Here is a 20953-nt window from a genome sequence, read left to right as displayed (position 1 = left end):
TCTTAGCTACCAGCTACCAGCTAACGAATAAATGTGAATAAAAAAAACGTGCTAACTCATATAAACTGAAAACCCAAACGTGGTATTTACAGAACTTCTGATTTGTCCTATGAAGGAATGCTGCTCCCCGAGAGGCACACTGTTTTGAGTTTTTTTAAATACCTGTCAATGGCAGCAGCAGTGCTCCGAGGAGTGATAAAGTGGTGTGAACTGCAACTGAAACTAAATGTAGTTTACAAAACATCAGCACTGTGCTATTCCTAAGTGAACAGCAATGCCATCTTCACCTCCTGTCATCTGCAGAATTCCCCTTTTTTCATTCCATCACTGACCTAAAGTACTAAATTTAGTCAAATCTCATAAGCTTAACAGTCTTGATAAATAGCTAATTAAAAACCTGAAACAGGATCTAAATGGCTGTAGTCATCCAATCCTGCTGCAAAGTCTGCAAACAGCGGTGTGAGGGAGATGTCTTGGTTAAGAATTGTTTAAAAGAAGGTAAGAGATATTTCAAATTTTCAGTTTCTACCTCATGTCTTGACTTCTTGCTGAAAGCATAACTACAGGTGCTCCTTAAGAGCTGGAGAATTAATCTGTCTCAGTCTCCCTGGTGGGTACTGTTTAAATAGAAATGTGATTAATTTCAAGCAAATAATTACAATTGTTTCTGTTGTGTTTTATGTAGTTGCAGTAAAAATGGTTCAGACACTGACGCTGTCATCAACAAAATTTTATTAGGGTTCTCATATATTTTATGTAGATTCATACAAGTGATGTGAATTGCATTCTAGAGAGTACATACTTATCAGATGTGTTGAATCAGCAAAATACTGATTTTGTTGTATTTATCTTTTCTATTTTGGTTATTTCCTCAGATATACTAAAATAGTTCCAACCAACTTGGACAATATGTCAATTTTGTCAGGATCCGTGGTTAATGGAAAAGTTACAGTGCTATACCACACCTCATACAGTACCTGCCATGTGAAAGATGCTATTGAGCATCCTGCCTAACTAACTACTCCCGCCTCCATCTAGCCAAATTCCAGTGATGTTCAGCAGTATAAGTGCTGCCCCTTCTGCTTTAAGGCAGTCATAAGGACAGAAGAAGGTTAGAAATGATGGGACATCATCAGCACCAACAGTTGTCAAGGACTTTTCAAATCCTCCGCTCAGTCACAGGTATGCTGTCTGGAGGTGATGTCAACAGGCAACTTCTCCTCCTCAGGTTCACTCTGGAACCTGCAACAGTAAGGTTCACATCAAGCCAATGTTCCGGGATATTTACTGTACACAAGGGTCAGTAAAACTGGTTAAAAAGTCTGTTCATAAAAAGTCCATTCCACACATTGCAATGGGGATAAGAATCGGGGAATAAGGCTCATACTGTAGCTTAGATTACATTTCAGTGAATCTTCCAGAATTTGTTTTGCATGATTACCACATTAAGAGAAGAATTATTTTACTTATTGGTAATTTTTTGAAGTGTTCTTAGAAAACGGGTAGAACTTCACTGACGTCTGTGAGATATTGAGTTACACACATTAGTTAAGCAGAAAATACTTTTCTGACAAGGCCCCACTTCAACACTATGTGTGATGAAGTTAGGAATCACCCTTGCACTTAAGCATAAGATAAAGCTGCCAGGCTGCTTGGCTGCCAGGGATGATAGGAACAGCTGTCAAGCTAGCAGTAATCAAGGTGGTGTTAAAATCCAGCTCTTACCACCACTGCCAAAACAGATACAGTGAAAGGTCATGCAAGATCTCCATGTCAATCTAACTGTAAATTATTCAGGCTTTTGAGCATAGACATTGCATGCTGGGACAGTCTGCAATGAAATCAATAGAAATAGAGGCACCAGACTGGTGTTAAACTAAAAGATAATTTATTGAATCTTCTGATAAATAGAGGATCAGTGACATCCATGCAGGTTAAAATCTCTTTTACAAGCCTTGTGTTATCTTTTTGTAAAAACCATTTGTTTTGGGTATATTTTTTACTTCACTTGCAAATTAATTTCAGAGCAGTATAGGATAGTAAAAATAAAATGAGAATCAATGGAAGGCCTAAAAAACACAGGACTCCTATTGTTATTAATTCAGTTTAGTGTCTGAGAGGAAACAAAGCTCATTATTTAGCAGTCTTTTATTCACGTAAGAAATCTTTAAAAACACACAAGGACATTTCAAGTTAGACAATCTATGATCAGCCTCACAAACAGCAATTAATATGAATCACATTTACCAATCAAATTGAATTGACTCATTATCATGTTTCCCTTCTTTAAAATCACCTTTCTACACACCCATAAAGCTAAAAGTAATCTTTTTGAAGTACCAAATACAGATCTTAGATCTGTCAGTGTTAAATAAGCTTGAACCAAAATGTCTGAAATATCAGTAGAAGATCACTACAGAAGCCAGGCAGAAGGCTAAACATTAAGTGAAAAGCATACAAAATGTAAAAAAACTTAGCACAATACTTTGTGTAAAAAATATTTTTTTTCCAGAAACATCAGAAACATCTTCTGATGCAATTTCTAATGAGACTAGGTAGGTGGGAGTAACAAAATGCAGGCTTGAATTACTAGATGACTTTCTTTTTATAGAAGGCCAACAGCTCCCATCTGCCAATATATGACAGAAATGAACAGACTTGGCAAACAGCTATAGATAAAGATAACAGTTTAACATTTAGAACTGTTTAATTATGTTGGAGAAAAAAATCTGCATTAAACAGTTTGGTAATGAATGTCCTTTAGTAAAAGAAGGAATTAAAACTCTCTTGAATTAGAAAAGCCTAAGTAACATGCAGAGTATGTGGCACACCTGGGGGCAGGCTGTCACATGCCAGGCTATCATTGGCAAAACAGTCAAATAAATGCAACAGTAAAAGAAAAGTTATAGCTATTTTTATTTGCGTTTAACTCACAATACATAATTACTCTTGTCTACTTAGTTAAAACAGCTTTAAATTGACAATACATATATAAACTAGTTACAAGAAATGCTTTTCTTTAATGCAGAACTTTTCCTAAAATTAAAAAAAAAATTGCACAAGTCCCCCCTCCCAGAAAAGAAAAGTTCCACAGGCGGTCAGTAAGATGGAGGTTTCCTTCCTTCTTACCCACTGGTGCAGACACCTCACAGAGGATCTTGCCGCTTTCCCTGACATTTCTGATCGGTTGGTCAGGTGACTGTGGATGGCAGGTCATTCCCCATTGCTGCTTGGGGAATGCGGTTCAGGCAAGAACGTCCATCTTGTCTCCGCCACTAATGGACAGGAGAGAATGCTGATCAGGTTACAACTGTGTTTATCACACTCTATGTATCTGAAGTTACAAATGTTCTCAGCAGGCACAATCTATTTGTTATTTTACTGAAGCTGCTGTTTGTGTATTTTGTTATTCTTTGTAAGGGCGCAACTTTCAAAGGGCATAGATTACCAATCTTTATATTAAGCTTTTGTCTCATGCCCAGGCCAGGACCGACTCGCGTCCTGCATTAGTAACATTCCCACTTCGCTCTGAGCCTGCCACTCAAACTAGATAGGGATGCCTTTGAATTAAGCCAGCATTTTTTTCAATCAGGCTAGTTCTCAATCAAGTTAATTAGGCACCTTATTTAAGTCACCTCAAACTATTCTATCATTGCTCTGTCATTACTATTACTGGTTGTGTGAGCGGTTTTGGCTGTAGCAAGTTAAGCTTATTTGTTCAATTCCCTGAATTCCCTGAATAATGATACAGCGGATTTCCATTCAGGTCTTTTATTTTTTTCCTTTTTTCCCTTTTTATTTGCATTTAGTCATTTTTCCTCACCTTTGTGTTTTTTTTTTTCCTTTTTTAATTATTCTTACACCATCGGCTCGACAGCTTCTTCCCTTTTTTATTTTTTGGCTGGAAACCTCACTTTTTTTTCGAAAGCCCGTTCTTTTTTGGAGTTTCCTTTGCCTGCATCAGATCTTCCTTACTTTCTGATCCTGCCCTTCTCCGCTTGTATTTTAACATTTTGACAGTGCATCCAGACCTGGTCTTCGACTCACCCACTGTAGTACAGCTCACCAGTGGCTGCTGCATAACAGCTTTTCTTAAAAAATACAAATAACTTGCACTTTTATTTTCACTTAAATAGTGAAATATAAAAAAATAAAAATGGTCAACTCATTGGTGACGTCTTTCAATAAACTGGAATAAAAGGAGCATCTCCCTACCTTAAATTTCTATAGGCCTGTTGTTGCTTAAGCTTGTGTAAAAACAGTGAGCCCCACTTTCCTCCACAAAGTCTTAACTGATCTAATAAACTGTAGAATATTACCCCAAATATTTTATGTTTTCACTCTGCTAAAATAAAGTAATTTGTCTTTACAATATGCTGTACTGTAGCTCTTAGCAAAAAATCAGCCTCGCTTAATGGTTACACATACACAACGCTCTTTATCAAAGTAAAATATGAAATGTCTTAGATGACGAGATTTTATAGTGGCGTGTGTTCATTTAATTTTTTTTAAAGGAATTATGACAGCACTAAAATCATCCCAATTTGGAATCTTCTTTGCACACTAATCCCCAAATGCTGCCAAATATTGGCCAAATAATTCAGAGGCATTGTAGCTCTTAACAGTTGTCTTTTATTTTGGTATCAAGAACTGTCTGTCAAAACTTTATCATTGTGAAACCACATACCAGGCTCTGACATTTTGACTCAAGTGTACACTGGAAAACTTATAATAGTGCTGCTATTGCAGCTGGCTGTCCAGGACTCCACAGACAGATCGGCCTTTTGATGTTTATATTTCTTGGAGACCCAGGGCACCCATCCACCCTGTGGAAACTACAGTATGGCAGTCCTATGTGACTCACTGCCTTAGGACCAAACGTTTTGTAGCTTGTTATAGTCAGAATTCTCTACTTGTAACCGCAGCCCACAGGTGTGTGCTCTTTTGTTTTCAAGTCTGAATTTCGGTTGCTCTGAAATTAACGCACAATGATATATTCATACTTACAGTTAGAATGCACATCACTGGTGAAAATAGCCATTATAATAATATGGAAATGAAGACTATTAGTACATTTTGATTTGTAAACTCTTTGGAGTTCCTCCTGTGGTTCTTCTGCTAAGATGAGTGAGTCAGTTAAAGCTCAAGATTAAGTGAAAGCTGAAACACCAAAGTGAGCATGTGGAGGTTACTTGATGTTCCTGGTGCAATACATTATTTATCAGTTTAAATCTTGTCCATGCCTGGATGATACTGTATTGGCCAAGCACTGCTGATGTGATTGCATGGCCACTAAGAGGTAACTGCTGTGCTTACCGGGAGAAGCAGGAGTCAAACTGAGTGGTACCAGGTGTCAGGCTGTCCAGTCATTTTATGTGAAAATAGTAAGCATGGCATTCCACCATGTTGGTCTAGGAGTGAGGAAGAGAAACCATAATGCAAAATGGCCTATTACACATGACATAATTATGGACTAAAATTATTTGCTGTCATTTAAGTGCTTTGTGCATTTCTACTTCAAATCATCCCAGACAGGCAGTTCAAATTAATTTAACACCAATTTTCCTCTCTTATGTACAGTATGTAATAGGTGTGTTATGAAAATATAAATAGACTACTAGAATAAGACCAGATCTGCATGTCAAACCCACACAAACCCCCCGGTGATTTGGATCAAGGTTATGAGGACTGAAACAAAATATTTGTACTTAAGTTGTTCTTCTGGGGTTTGTTTTTTATTTAACATCAAAAATAAATATTGACAGCCAATCAGGTTCAATGAAACTATAGATGCTGTGATGGAATAAGCAGTTCTTTTTATCTTACCTACAGTATGATTTTGCTTTCTTCTCCCTTGTCCCTGGATTTATAGAAATATCAGCCCTGTTAGTTGTGTAATGTAGACAGCTGTCCTGTCCGTGAGGCATGGGGCTAAAAGCAGTACCACAGATTTCATAAAGCCATCCTGCAAGTCAGGAGATTAGAAAGGGTTTGTAGCTGGACTGGAACTGGCTTCTTATCATATCCATTCCACAATACCTCTCATGTGCTATTTTTAGGGAACAGTCCAAACTAAAGTAGCAGAACCCTCCTCCTATTGTTTGCTGTAGACAAAAGGACAAGTACAGAAAGTTTAGAAAACCAGTTTCAGAAGAAAGCAAGACTGACTTTTGAAGAATTACAGAAAGCTTTGACTGCTGTGGTTGTTGCTAAACAGGGAAGCATCGATTTGCTACATAAATATATTGCTGAAATGGCCAGTGTTTCTCTTAGGACTGGGGCTATAAAAATAATCATATACTGTACTCAATTTGTTATATTGTCAAATGTGATTACAGATCAATTAAAACCTAGATTAGTATTTCATTACTGAGATACATTTACTGAAAACCAATGTTTCAATGTACTGTTTAACATGAAGTCTGTGTGATGCAAAGTATTATTATAGCAGTCTCTGTTGATGTAGCTTTTTGTATTATATCTTGGTTTTGTATGGGAATCCACTATTTACATTGGAAGCTCTAACCCCTTTAAAAAAATGTCAGTAGTCTATGCTTACACACATTTCAGATTGTAATATCAGTCAGCTTGTGCTTCCTGTGCATGATCTTCTGTCACACACCCTAGGTACTGTATTATAACCAGGATTAACACTAGGAATTGTGGTACTGTGGGGCTGTTTTTCACGATAATTAAACCACACTGCTTATGTGTTTGCTCCATACCGTATTTTTGGATTGTTAGCTCTTGCGTCAGCATTCATGATATCTTGGGTATGTGGTTGGCTGTCCTATATTTCTGCCTGTTAAGCACTTATTGTTTTCCTTTCTTTGCCATTCCATATATAGAAAGGGACAGATAATTACTTTAACATTCATACCTTCAAACATGTATTACTTATTTCTGCAGAAATCTCTTATTGTTAAACTACGAGATAAAGTGTTTATGAGGATATAAAGCACTTTGTGACAGATGTGTATAATATCTTATTTTATGATAATTATGAAGATATACAAGTGAAAATTCTTTAGGGATTCATTTGAAAGCAATCTCAGTTACAATAACTGAAAAACAGAAGACATTTGTTATTACGCCGTGATCTGCTCTTCATTCAGGAATTTCAAGGACAAATATGATTGAAATTCAATCAAAATTCAGAGAACAGGGCTTAACCCAGGTTATCTTATTTATATTAAATTATTTAGAAGATGCTGGGCTAGACTGAGAGTGACTATTATTGTTTATTTTGTTGAGATGTTTTGTGTGCAGTTAATTGTCATTTTGTCTTGATTTTTTTTTTCAATAAATTTTCACACCTGACACACCTGAAGAAGGCTCCACGGCCGAAACGTTGTGTTTTCTTTCTTCTTTTCTTCAGCATGAATAAACCTATTACTTAATTCTATGATATACTGACAATAGACCACTAGATAATTGACATGACATAGACAGATTTTCATGATGATAATATGAGAAAACAATTGTTAATAGGCCTCTCTTACCATAGGATTTTCATTTAAATAAGTGAAAGGAATACAGAGACTCTTTAAATGTGACATGCCAAACTTTGTACAACATCTGAAAATTCTTTACTGCATCCTGTCGACTTCAACAAATTGAATCATTGATTACCAAAAGTGCTGGTGATTTTTTGTGAGCACCATCAAAAGAAAGGTCATGTTTAAAGTGTGCTTTTTTTACATCTTTCCAAAATAAGATGTGTGCTATAATTTTCATAAGAGGACAATCTTTTTTGTTAGTTTAATATGCATTATTTACTTTTATATTATTATAGTCTCTTCAATGAAAGGTCATTGGATTTAGATTGGAACCTTAGATAACTTACCATAAAATTGTAAAATGATCTAATAAATTATCTCATTTTTGACAGGCAGTGCTGTTGTTTATACAGTACATTACTACATACTGTTCATGAAAATGGTTTACCACTATTTAAAAACATAATTCCCTAGTTTAAAACTATAAACTTGTTACATCTCTCTGTTGTTTAAATTATATGTATATAAATGTATATACATTGAGTAATTAACAAAACAATGATGGTCATGACTTCTGATTAGTCAATCAACATCCAGCCTCATAACCTGAACTGCAGATTTTGTCTAAATAGCTACTGGTGATCTGGGATAGAAATCTCTGAAAAATGCGACGATGGAAAATGTGTCAATCAAGACAGTCTCTATGGCCTGTTTAGAAAGGTAAAAATAAGGTAAACCTACTCCAGATAGAGGAGTTGAGGATATATTAAAAGCACATATGATCTGATATGGTTTCCAAATTAATTTTGGGGAATTCAATTTCTTATCTGTTCCTTACCTTGTTTGATATTATGATTAACAAAGACAGGAGTGGGACAGCACATAGTTCTGACCAGGGACCCTGGGTTCAATTCCGGGGGTGCTTGTAGTTTGTAGGTCCTTCCTATATTCGCAAGGGTTTCCTCCAGGCACTCCAGTTTCCTCCTAAAGTCCAAAGACATACTAGAAGGACACTTGGCTTCTGGGAAAACTGGCCCTGGTGTGCATGTGTGCGTGTTTGTGTCTGTGTGTGACTTGTGATGGACTGGTGTCTCGGCCAGAATGGATCCTGCCTTGTGCCCATGGCTTGCCAGGATTGGCTTCAGCTCTCTATATTGGATAAAGTATATCTTGAATAGCCTCTTTCACAGCCATTTGAGATATTTAATGACCAGCCCATACCTCACTTACACCAACAGGCCAAACAGCTGTCCTGTGCTATTATATTAACTTATATTAATATATGTTATATGTATTATGCCATAAGTGGTCTTTTTCCTCTGCCAGGGCGCTTTACTTGAAAATAATCAAAATTATCTAACTAAACACATTTTAAAACACTATATGTATAACATTTACAGCATGTTAATAATTAAAGAAACGTCCAATTCTTTACTACTCTTCAGTTAAAATAGGAGCTTTAATTGTCTCTGCAAGTTTCCCACACCACTATTTACATTTGAATATCCTATTATGTTAAATTCGATTTCAAGTACAGAAAAGAAACAATCAAGAAATCATGTGAAAGCAAAAAAAAACTGGGCTGACCTTTAATTTGAGTATTTGATCACATTTGTTTTATTATTTTATTATTGAGGATCTGATAATTTAGCCTGACAATTAAAATCACTTTTACCTGCAAATTTATGATCAAACTGGTGCTTTCCAAAGAAACCTCACTTCTCAATGAATCCTTTCTTTACATTTGGAAAGTCCGTTTTTGCTGTTTTCCTGAACAAAAAGATCCAAATTGGTCAATGCCTTATTCAGCACCATGAATTTCTCTTCTACTTTCATTACTCTTGTCTCGTCTGTGACCACGACTGTTGGAAAAAGTCAGTTCTCTTGGAGTATTCACTTGGCTCTCTAGATTCTTGCTCTGACCGTGGATATTGTGAGACTGTAAGCCCTTATCCCCAATCTGACTCCCAGAAGCAATTTAATACTTCTCATATGTCCCCAGGCGTACAGGGCTTATTGATGTGCTGATTTTGACAGGTGTGCAATGCAATTTTAGTACATAGACTTTAGTAAACCCTAAAGAAAATATTTACCAATTCATCAGTTTTAAAAATATCAATGTCCTTAGAATGTATGTATATTAAAGAGCAAGGGCCATAGTGTTGAATAATAATTAAATGTACAGTATTTCCAAAAATTAAGATAAAACTGTTAACCTATATACTGTTTACCTATATTACCTATAGTCTTAGTTTCTATGCTTCCTGAAAAATATTTTTTCCCAATAAAAGACCAAGCTTTCTTACTCTACTTTCAGCGTCCTCACTCATAGACTGCATTTCTGGTAGAGACAGTTGGTGTGTATCTCTTGTGTGTGTTGGCTCATTCTAAAAGGATATATCTTTTTAAAAAGTGCAGGTGCTTTGATTGTTTGATAGTTGATTGTTTTGCTCTAGTCATTGATCTGGTAACATGACCTCTTACTTTAACCTGAGAGAAATTATTTTAAAAAAAATAATATTTACTTAGATATTTACAACTTACTTTTTAAACAGGAAATTATTATTTTTTTCACTCTTTTACATGGGCATGATCTTGAGGAATTTAGACTGTATGTAGAGTATTTAATATCTGAAACACATGCTAGGATTAAAAACATTTAGAGCTTAACTACACATACAGTACTACACAATCAGTTAAAGTACCTCTCCAGTACTTTACCTCCAATCAGTAAATGAAGAATACACTCCAGGGTTTTGTTGCCTAATAGTATAAGTTGAAGACAGTCTTCGTGTCTTCATCACATCTTATGAACAATGCATACTGATGAACTTACTGATATCACTCACACAAAATATATACCTGCTTGGATGTGACATAAAACCAGATTCTTCACTTTTCTTTTCAAACTCACATTCCTGGCTAAATTCAGTTACATTTACACTTTATTTTACCTTATGCATCTTTGGACTTAAACCAGTCCTCCACTCACAAATACATTTTCTAATATACGAACTAAAACATGTTGGGAACCACATATCCACTCCTTATGTCCTCTTTATACTTCAAATATTCCACCAGAAGATATTCTTGATATTTATACACTTGATATTTAATTTTTACTTACTGTTAAAAAACTAATTTCACTTTGCTCAATATTGTACAAAACGTCAGTTAAATTAAATCATTATGTAACATTCAGCATGAACCCTGTGATGTTCCCAAAAGAAATTCTCTAAATTTATTTGCAAAACATTAATTTAATATGCTTTTAACTGAATGACTAGAATTCATTTTAGGTAATGTAATGAACGTGATTTAGCTAGGTTTTAAGTAATACTAATGAAATTCTGCGACAACATGAGAGGTTCCGTGAACTAATTTTCATGGAAATGTTGTAATGTGATAAAAACAACAAATACCTCATGCCCAGTTTCTGAAAACTAAAAAAAAAAATTGAGAAAAAAAGACATTTCGGCTCTTGGAGTCTTCTTAGAATGTGGGTGTGTGGTTGAAAATGAGAGTTCAGAAATATAAAAGCAAGGAGAGGAAAAGATAGACAATGTGAGGATGGGTAGGGATGGTGAGAAAAAAGAGCTAAACAGATGTGAGTATGGAAGACAAGGGAGAGCAGAAATCTATTGATGAATATTGGCGATCTAGAATGAAATTAGCTGATCTTTGAAAGTTAAAGGAAGATGTGAGCCTAGTTTATGGATACTTTGGCTTCTGATGAATGATTTAGGAGTTCCTGAATCCCTGTGAAATTATGTAGAAAGGAAGGTCAGTGTGGTCATTAGCAGGAGAGGCAAAATAGCTTTGTGAACTGAACTATCAGCTTATTAAAATTTTTTGTTATAATATCCTTAATATGGTCAGCCACACATCCTTCTGTTTTACAATATAAACAGTATAAATATAAACAATATACAATATAAAATATATTTACAATATAAATTACAGTGACTGTTGGTAGGGTTGTCTCAATGGTTTCTGAATTACATTTCTTGTTTTCTTGATTACAATTGGTAAGATGCCATCAGGCCCTGAGGATTCAATGACCTTGAGTGCGTCTAGTGTCCAAAACAGTTCTGCCACTTCTATGAGAATCATATTTAATTATCATATTTATTAAAGAACTTTGTTACTCTGCTCTGCTGCCTGTTATTGTCTCAGATACATTTGACTTAGTCTTTAACGTTTTTTTTGTTGTTATACTTTTTATTAATTTTAGCCTCCATTGCAATATTCTTTTCCATCTCTCTCTTGCCCTTTCTAATATCACCTTTTATTTGTTTGCATGTAATTTATTGTTATCCTTTTCTAGAACTGGATACTATTGCTTTTTAATCATTTTATGAAGTGTTTTCTTTTCCCTTATACCTGTATTTCATTAATTCATTTGTTGATCCATTTGGGTTACTGTTTTTGGTATTTGATTAACTGAGTCTTGGGGGAAAATTTTTTTTTGTGCTTCTAACAGAATGTTTTTAAACTGTTGTCATCCATTCGACTCATCCCAAACCTATCCTTTCCCTTTCCAGAACTCTTAAGACCCATCTCTTTCCTTTGAAGTTGGCTTTCCTGAAATTGTAAACTTTTGATTTGGACTAAGTCTGCACAGTTTCAAAGCACACTTAAAATCATTCCATAAATAATCACAGTTTCCCAATGGTTCTCTCACTTTTGATTACCTTATTCTGTCTAGGTGCTCAGATAAACTGGGTCAGGAAGCAGTTATTAACCAAATCTACCATTTTAGTTCCTAGTGCTGATATTCCTTTAGGTCTTTCCCTGTCTATATGGGGGAATTTTAAGTCTCCAATAAAAATGGTTTCTTTTGTTAAAGATGGGAAGAGATACTAAGATACTAAGCTCTGAAAATGTCAGGAGTGAAATTCCAAGAGGTTAAGATCTGATGACCGCAGATTAGAACACTCAACCACCCCAACCCTTTACTATGTACGCTTGTGCTAGTTAAATCTGAACACACAAGCACTCTTGTCCTTTCAACTGGGTCACTATGGCTCTAGACAAATATCTCAGACATGCCATGTTGTGTCTTTAAAGTCAGCTACATCTGTAAACAAATTTTAATTTTATAGAAAACATTTCCAGAAACTTTGTTACTTGCATTATTTTGTTGGCTTGATTGGACTGAGAAACATCCCTTGGAATCTCATCTCAGGTTTCATTCCTTTCCCCTGTTGCATTCCTGAACTACCAACAGCCATGCACAACACTTTAGATAACTGTAATATTCGTATAAGATTTTTTTAAAAATCAGAAATGAGCTTTTTAAATATCTTTAATTTTTTCGTCATTATTAACTCCATCCACTTTCTAACCTCATTACCAGCACAGTCATTGGAGGATGCTGTCCAGGCAAACAATGGGAGCAAGTCGGGATGCACTTGTGTTTATATGATTCTTATCATTATGTCAGAGTATTGTGTCCTATCACAAATGAAGAATACACTGATGCCTCACACATAGTAATTTGCAGTAAGATTCTGGGACAAAAAAGCAAACTGAACACCACAATGGTGTGAATTGATTAAGCAATAAATTAGAACGACACTAAAACCTATGAGAACTAAGAACAACATAAATAATATCAGTATCAGTAATATGCTATTATTTCATTTTAGACTAGCTGTGCATTCAATTGTAACAGAGAAGCTGGCAAGTGGGAGGTGTGTTTTTTTCCTTCAACAGCATATACCGTATAACATTCTGATGCACAAAAGAAGTCATGGGAAAGTACAGTACATTTTAACAAGATGGCAGGCCTGCCACCTTCGCTTGAAGAGAACTTGAATGAGAGCCATCCTATACCAGCCATCATTTCAGAAACAAAATGCTTCAGTGAAGCTCAGCCAGTTTACTATAGCTGCTGTTATGTGGTCATTCAGTAAACGCCAACTTAAGTCCTCATTTTGCTAACACCACCCTACTCTCATGACAAATTTGATAAAAGTTGCTGACCTTTGGGTAACATGGGGGAAAAAAACCAGGAACCACATGGGATTCTAAGGTCTCATAGTACATTAAGTACTTCAGTCCTGGCAATAAGGTTAAGTAAATAATTCAATTATATAATTAAGAACTCAGAATGAAATCAAGAAGGCACTGCTGCATGTGAGGAGTGGAGTTGAGTTGAGGCCCCTTTCTAGCATTATAATATTTTGATGGGTCTCCTGTCATTAGTTACTCTAAAGTGGTATTAAAGTAACTCCTCAAACCTGCTTTTCAGGGGGTTTTTCAAGATTAATTTCTGATTTTCTGGGCAGAACCTTTCCAACAGTGTATTGTTGCTGATGATGGATACTACACCAGTCAAACAGTGGCATTTTCTTGAAATTATTTCCTCTTATTTTGAGAAATTGTGAACAAGACAGAAACTTTCATGGTGCTCCTGTCAAATGACCTTCAAATATGAGGATATCCGAATACAATAGTAGTTCAGACTATTTCATAATGCTAATGTTCTGAAATTGTTATAATACTAAATCACTTGAGATCATAATTACAGATAAGGATAATTTAATTATTAATACAACAAATGGAGATAACTGATAACCTTCCTTTATTGGTGTGCATCGCCTTTTTCTAGGAAAACTGTACAGGTGGAGACAGCTTCGTATAAATTTGAAAGAACAGACTACTTTCAGAGAAATACAAATGTCAAGATTTCCTGTAACAATAAGATGTGAATAAAGTTGTCTATTGAGAAATAAGATATTATCAAAATAAGAGTCAAGAATGAATAATAATCCTCATCCACAGTCCCCTACTACATGATTTGTAGCCTTCAGTCCTTGTAACTGTGCAGCTTGAAAATATTTTTATATTCCAATAATACTATCAATAAATATTCAATGTTTTCAAAGCTATAATGTACAAAATCATGAAAGATAACATGCTAGTTCTCACTATCTTTTTGATTTAGGAGCAATTTTAATTTAAATTTGGACTACAGTGCCACCTTGTGGAAATAAGGGTATTACAATAGAAAGAAGCTTCCCTTGAAAACGAAAACATGAAAATAGAAAAATATAGTTCAATGATCAATTTTCCCTTACAAAAGACTTAGGCGTTTATTATGATTTAGATGTTTCAGAACCTGTGCAAACTAAACGTTAGCAATACTGATGGAAATACAAATATGCAATCCATTTATTTTGTCTTTAAATTTACTTGAAGTCTTGCCTCCTGGGCTTACTTTTGATTGACAGCCCACTCTCCAAAAATGAATAATTGCACCTGTTCAGCATCTCTGTGTGTGCCATGTTTGACACAAATCGGTAAAAGACATTGATATATTTCTCCTAAGCTCTCTTTCAGCTGTGTATTATACAATTTGGAGTGGACCCTTGCTTCTACACTTACATTTTTTGCTTTACAATATAAACAAGTATTTAATGGCCAGAAAATAAACAGAAGGGATCAAACACACACTTTACATCTAAACCTTGATTAATTCCCCCTTAGTAAGTCTTAACTACTTCCAACCATTTCTTCTAAGATCTTAAAAGAAATTAGAAGGCAGTGAAAGTGTTCTCACATACTGGCAGGATAACCATGTGTTGCCACAAATTACTCATAAAAGCAGCATTCACATTTTTATTTTAGCTTACATTGTATGATAACACCAGGCTTTGAAGACAAATGGTCTTTTCCCCCCCAAACTCCAGTGCTAAGAAATAAAACGTGAAAACTAAGTGCCTAAATTGCTTCCAAAATAAAACGCATTATATATGAAAAGGATCAGATTTTGCACCTTAATAAATTCAATATACTGTAGCTTTAAAATAAAAAGAACACAACAATGACTACAAATGAGAGGATATCTTTCATTCTATTTAGCTTGTTTTGCTTTTTAGAATCTAATTGTTTCAAGGACCTCATTCAGTCATTTCATACTCCCAAAACACCATGTGTAAAGACATCCTTCCAACATAATTTTCCACTTTTGTTGTGTATTATTGTTAAAGCTGAAAAAAATGAAAATATTTATCTTATAACAATACATTTTATACTCACTTAAATCCTTCACAGAAATGCACTTCTGCTGATCAATTTTATGATAACATTTGAATGCTATGACAAATAAAATTGCATTAGATTTGCTAGTTCAAAAATTACTAAAAAGAACTGTTTAACACGAGAGTGTGAAGTGAAATTGATTATTCTAGACTTACTGTAGTTATGACAAATCTTACTTGTAACTGGCAGGGTAGAGTAAATCATTAATTGTTTGACATGCCCAAGCTCGACAGTGCCAGACAGGACAGTTAGTCCCAGTGGGAAGACTGGTGTCTTCCACTGATGTGGGTGCAAGCCTGCAGGTATCGAGCAAGTTGCAGGAGTCACGGCTACACTGAGAGCTGAGGAGATTCTAGCTAACGAATCCCAACACAATCCTAATGATACTCTGCCCAGGGATTCCCCACTCCTGGTTGACATAACCCTTGTGCAAGTTTGTGTCATCTGGGCTAGAGAGCTTAACCTGAATTGCCCAAGCATTTTTACAGCTTGGACAACTCAAAAGCTGGCTCTCACTTTCCAGACATTTTTTAGAACAGTAATCCATTGATTTGAATATTGAACAGTGGAATACAGAATTGTAAAAATTTCCTGTATTATCTTAGGGTTTTCTCTCTAATATCATTGCTTATATTTGGAACATAAGATAGTTCTTTAATGCAATTCCACTTTGTAATCAATGTGGCAAAATTATATTACAAACCACTTATTCTTAAAATAAACAGCTGCTTAAAATAATACCTGTTTCTGGTTTCTGAAGTTAAAAGTTAGGTCTTATTTCAAATGGATTTTACATAAAGTAATAAATGAAACAAATCAATCTAGCATAATGTAGTAACTACAGGATGTGGTGTTTATTTACCAAATAAATAATTACATAAAATACATCTAAAAATGTAGCAGTGATAGTTCTGTTCACTTTCCTTAATAGTGTCCAGGACAGCAAGTTTAGTTACTGTTCTCTTTTGCATCAATAACTCCCATACGGTCTGCATGTTAATTTGTTTAGAGATGCCACTTCTGTCTCCAGGCGATCAAAAACACCCGTGTGACAGTCTTTGTGCACACTAGAAGTTCAAAAGCTATAGGTTGAACATCAGCCATCAGCTCTTCAAAAGTTCTACTGTTCTTGCTCCAGGTGCTTCCACAATTTCCCCAGACATAAACTCTTCCTGTAGACAGGAAATACATAAAATGCAATAAATATTTTAATTCATGATGCAGAGAGAAATTTTTCTATTGCAGAAAAATTACTTTACATGCCTTGCAACTGTAAAAAAAAAAACTGTACTTTTCCATGAATGTATTAAACAGTTTTGCAGTTTTACCATTACATGTCAGAAAATAAGCAAAGCAGGACTGATTCATTACACAGATGGAAGACCTCTCAGGACTAACAGACTGTTGATAGAAATAGTGTTGGCAAACTGATAGGTGGCACCCTTACCTTTGAGACAACATTTCCTAATTAATTAGGAATAAGCTATAGTAGGTACCATCCTTTTGATGAGTTGTTAAATCAAGGTGCTGAATATTTGGTCAATAAAGATCACATTATACTATTGGTGTAAGAAGGGGTGTTAACCCTTGGTGGGCTTGCGCAATCTGGCCTCCCTAATTTCTCACTTCTTCATCTCATATGTTGTGTAGAGGGGCTGTCATCACTTCTGTGGGAGCACCACTTCAGTGGTGTTTGAACAGAATCCACCCCTAAATGAGAAGCACTTAGCAAAACTTGAAAATGACTTTATGGTTAAAAATAGTGTTTTACATATTTGCACAAGATTCAACATACCTTGTCATAGATTACTCTGACTATTAGTGAACAGCTGGGACAGGTAGCTACTTCCTCGCCATTTTCTAGGTCTTCCTGGAAGGTTAAAGATCATTCAGATCACATGCAAACCAGAATAAACTCAATTTTTAATAAAAAGGAACAACGGTAATGGATAGACAAATTTTGATGTGGTGTATTTAACCTCTCAGAAGGCTGTTCATAAACCATTAATTCTCAAATTACAGGAAGAAATGCATTCAGGGAAACATTATATAATTGACAATTGGTTAATAGAGTACAGGTAAAGGGTGAATGCTTTAGTTGGGGGTAATTTAATTGGTGAAGTACAACAGGGAACAGGACAAGGAGCATACTCTTCCTAATTTATATCAATGCTGCAGATTGTATTAGATTTGGTGCACTAGTCAAATATGAAGATTATGCCAAATTAGGATGATGAGCAAGCATTGTAGAAGCAGCAAATACATTTCAAAATGATTTAGATAAAATTCACGACTGAGCAAAGACCTGACACATGACATTTTATTTTATGCAGACAAGTTTGGGTACCAAAAAAAAAACAGACCAGGAAACGGTTCTTTGCACCAAAGTATAAAAATACAAACACTAACAGTTGTTCCGTGATTTATAAACATTTGAACTACAATCAGTTAACACTACCTGAATAAACTTTTAATTCACGCCTAGAGAACGCAGACTATGTAGAGGAATTGCAATTGTAAAAAATCGCATTTACATCAAAATCAATGACTCCCAGGGAAGCTCCACAGAGGTAAAGCAGGATATCCCGAGATTTTACCTAAATTAAAGAACTTAACTTTCCCTCAACAGTGTTATTGTTCACAGTACTTCGCGACATTTCCTGTATTTCAAACAAGCAATACAATCAATTACTGTTAATTAATTTAGATCCGACGTTCATGACAGTTTTGAAAACTATTTCAACAGAAAAGCGTGTTAAACCACTTGATACAAAATCTTATTTAAAAAGAGAAAATACGTAGCTTATTTAAACATCCATTAACTGTATGGAAGACAATTACATGCTGCATAATTAATTAATTACAGTAATTCTGAAGTTAATTGAGACCTACAGAAACGTGTAGGACTATTCTTGAATAAGGCCATGTACTAAACACATATTACTTACTTTGGTTATAGCGAAACGGTCCCCACATGGACAGGGAAAATAGTATGTCTCCATTTCCTCGTCATATTCAAAATCTTCTATCTCTACTTCGTCGTGAAAAACAGACATTTTAACGTTTAATAGCAGCACATATTCAAGAAAGTGACATTCCACACGCTGCCGCTGTTGCCTTGATCTCGTGTTTTCTCACACTACCGGCGCGTTTGTCTGACGTCATGTGCGCGTTGCATTTTGGAACTGGTATTTCTTCTCCCTTCATCCCCTTTTACCGGAATAGTTTATATAAAACTATGTTAAAATAAATCTCTAAAAACTGTCACAGTAGCGTGTTTTGGCTATGGGATTAACCATTTCCAATTTACTTGAGTATGGATTATTGTAAGATAATTTTACAGCTCAAAGTTTATTTGTTTTGCCCTTTTATTTTTTTCTTCTACTCTAAGTGTTACCTGAAAAAAAAACGTCCTTTGCGAATAGAATTTTTTTTTATGGCTGTACTAAAGAAAGTAGCAGCACCCCCATTTTAATAAGATTACTGCTGACATTTAGTTTAAATCATAAAATAAGATTTCAAGCTTACACATCCTCAGTGGAGGGTTGTTTTGCATTTTGAGAAACTGTTCATATTTAGTTCAGGTGGGTAGCTGCGTCAGCATGCGTAAGCTGTAAAGGAAAGGAACGAGTAATAGGTTTATTCCATGCTAAAAAGAGAAGAAAGAAAACAACGTTTCGGAGTTCCTTTCTTCTCTTTTCAGCATGGAATAAACCTTAACTTGTTCCTAAAAATAAATAAGTTTACTGTCTAATATTGAATTATAAACCAGAAACCACAAGCTACACTGTTTCATCCTAAATTCACCAAATCACAACATTCCATAATGTTTTATTTTTACTTAGGCTTTATGTTTTGTAGTATTTGGACCCTAGAAAAACACTTGATGCATCCACTTATAAATTTTGTTAGTTTACTGCTCTCTAGCATTACAAATATAATAAAAACACAATGTTTTTATGGTTTTAAAGCATACACATCATGGTTCATGCTTAAGTCAAAGCATGCATATGGAACAAAGAAATCTAGATCATTTGGCTGGCTGCTGACATATGTATATCATAGGATAATGGTTGATACAAAAGCAACAGCTTCTTGTGTCTTGTCCAGATTAGGGGCAGAACCTTTCAAACTGATCTCCTCAGTCTTTCAATAGAGCAGACTATTTAAAGCAGGAAAAAAATAAGATATATCCAAAAAGTATTTACAATTTTAAAGGATTTTAACAAGTCAACCCAAAGGACTGCTTTATGACCAACAGTGAGACAAGGACAAAAAATGGAAATTAAGAGGATGTAGCTTTAGGATTAAAAACAGGAGGCACAATTTATGCAAAGGGTTGAAGCTATTTGGAGCAAAATACCTAAACATACTTTTGAAGCATTTTTTATCTGTAGCAAAGAGTGACAATAGAATTAAACTCCTTTTTGGATCAAACTTTGTCTCATCTTTACCTGCATATGGAGCCAATCTGATAGGGGTGGGATCTTACCTCTGTATTAAAGTTGCATTCTATGCCCTTAAGTAAATTTTAATTCAGCACCTGCCAAAGACATTTCAGACAAGAATATTTTTTTAAAAGAATGTATGAAAGAAAAGTAAAGGAAAGTGATTCAGATTCAGCCCACAGATTCCCACCATGTACCTGTTGCTTACCTGGATATGTTCTGACAGGCTCCCTGTACTGGATAAAGTGGTTAAAAAAGTGATGTAAGGAAGACTCACTGATGTTAGTTTTTACCAATGACCAAACTGGGAGTGTGTTTTGCTTTTCAGTAATACGTTCTTGTAAGTATGAACAGCAGGGGGAGCCTGAAGAAGAAAAAACCTTCATGTTATTTGTTTGGGAAGGAACATTTTGTTTAAAATGAGCAAACCGTGACAGTAACAGTGGCAAATAACACTGATTCTGACAGCTTTTAATGGAGCAAGTGGTCTGATGAGACACAAAATACTTCCACTTGAGCGTTCTGTTCATAACATAACACTTGTAAGAATCCTATAGCAATATCCTGTACCTGCAAAGTGTAATAATTTGAAAAATAAAATCTTATTTATTTTATGAGGCTGATAAACAATGATTACAGTCCATGCAATTCTGGATTATGCTAATCTATACTAAGTGGTCAATACTTGCATCTCTGTCATGTCTAAATGTCTAACTGGAGGTAAAGATGAGGAAGAAGCTTCAGTTGTTAGAATAATAAAGAATGATGATTCAGGTACAGGATTTTGACCTTGAGTTTTTTTAACAATCTGTCAAGTGAATCATACAATTCAGGTCCTATTCTTCAGCAATGAGAATGCAAACTTTGTTTATAATGGTAATGCATGCATGCAGTTTGCAGCAGGTTCTTCAAATATTTCTTTGCAGGGTTTGTAGTTTTACTGTGCTCCCAGTGTTA

At 35.1% G+C, this 20953-nt stretch overlaps 1 protein-coding gene and 1 long non-coding RNA gene across 2 annotated transcripts; both read right to left on the bottom strand.

Annotated features, from left to right (window-relative positions):
• Window positions 1-720: 720 nt before the first annotated feature.
• Window positions 721-5944, bottom strand: LOC148835800 (uncharacterized). The gene is made up of 4 exons (XR_016090987.1): window positions 5827-5944; window positions 5317-5411; window positions 3130-3275; window positions 721-1242 (listed from the first exon to the last, which is right to left on the bottom strand). It is a non-coding gene; the product is annotated as an uncharacterized LOC148835800 (long non-coding RNA).
• A 9169-nt stretch (window positions 5945-15113) lies between these two features.
• Window positions 15114-18678, bottom strand: dph3 (diphthamide biosynthesis 3). Its single transcript, XM_088913639.1, has 3 exons — window positions 18497-18678; window positions 17344-17418; window positions 15114-16720 (listed from the first exon to the last, which is right to left on the bottom strand). Exons 1-3 carry the CDS (start codon window positions 18602-18604, stop codon window positions 16652-16654), a joined length of 252 nt encoding a protein of 83 aa, XP_088769765.1. The 5' UTR covers window positions 18605-18678; the 3' UTR covers window positions 15114-16651.
• Between the last annotated feature and the right edge of the window lie 2275 nt (window positions 18679-20953).

Source organism: Atractosteus spatula, chromosome 4 (assembly GCF_055471065.1).
Source record: "Atractosteus spatula isolate fAtrSpa1 chromosome 4, fAtrSpa1.hap1, whole genome shotgun sequence".
Lineage (NCBI taxonomy): Eukaryota > Metazoa > Chordata > Actinopteri > Semionotiformes > Lepisosteidae > Atractosteus > Atractosteus spatula.
Note: the sequence above shows the minus strand (reverse complement) of the source record. Positions and strands in the feature narration are given on the sequence as shown.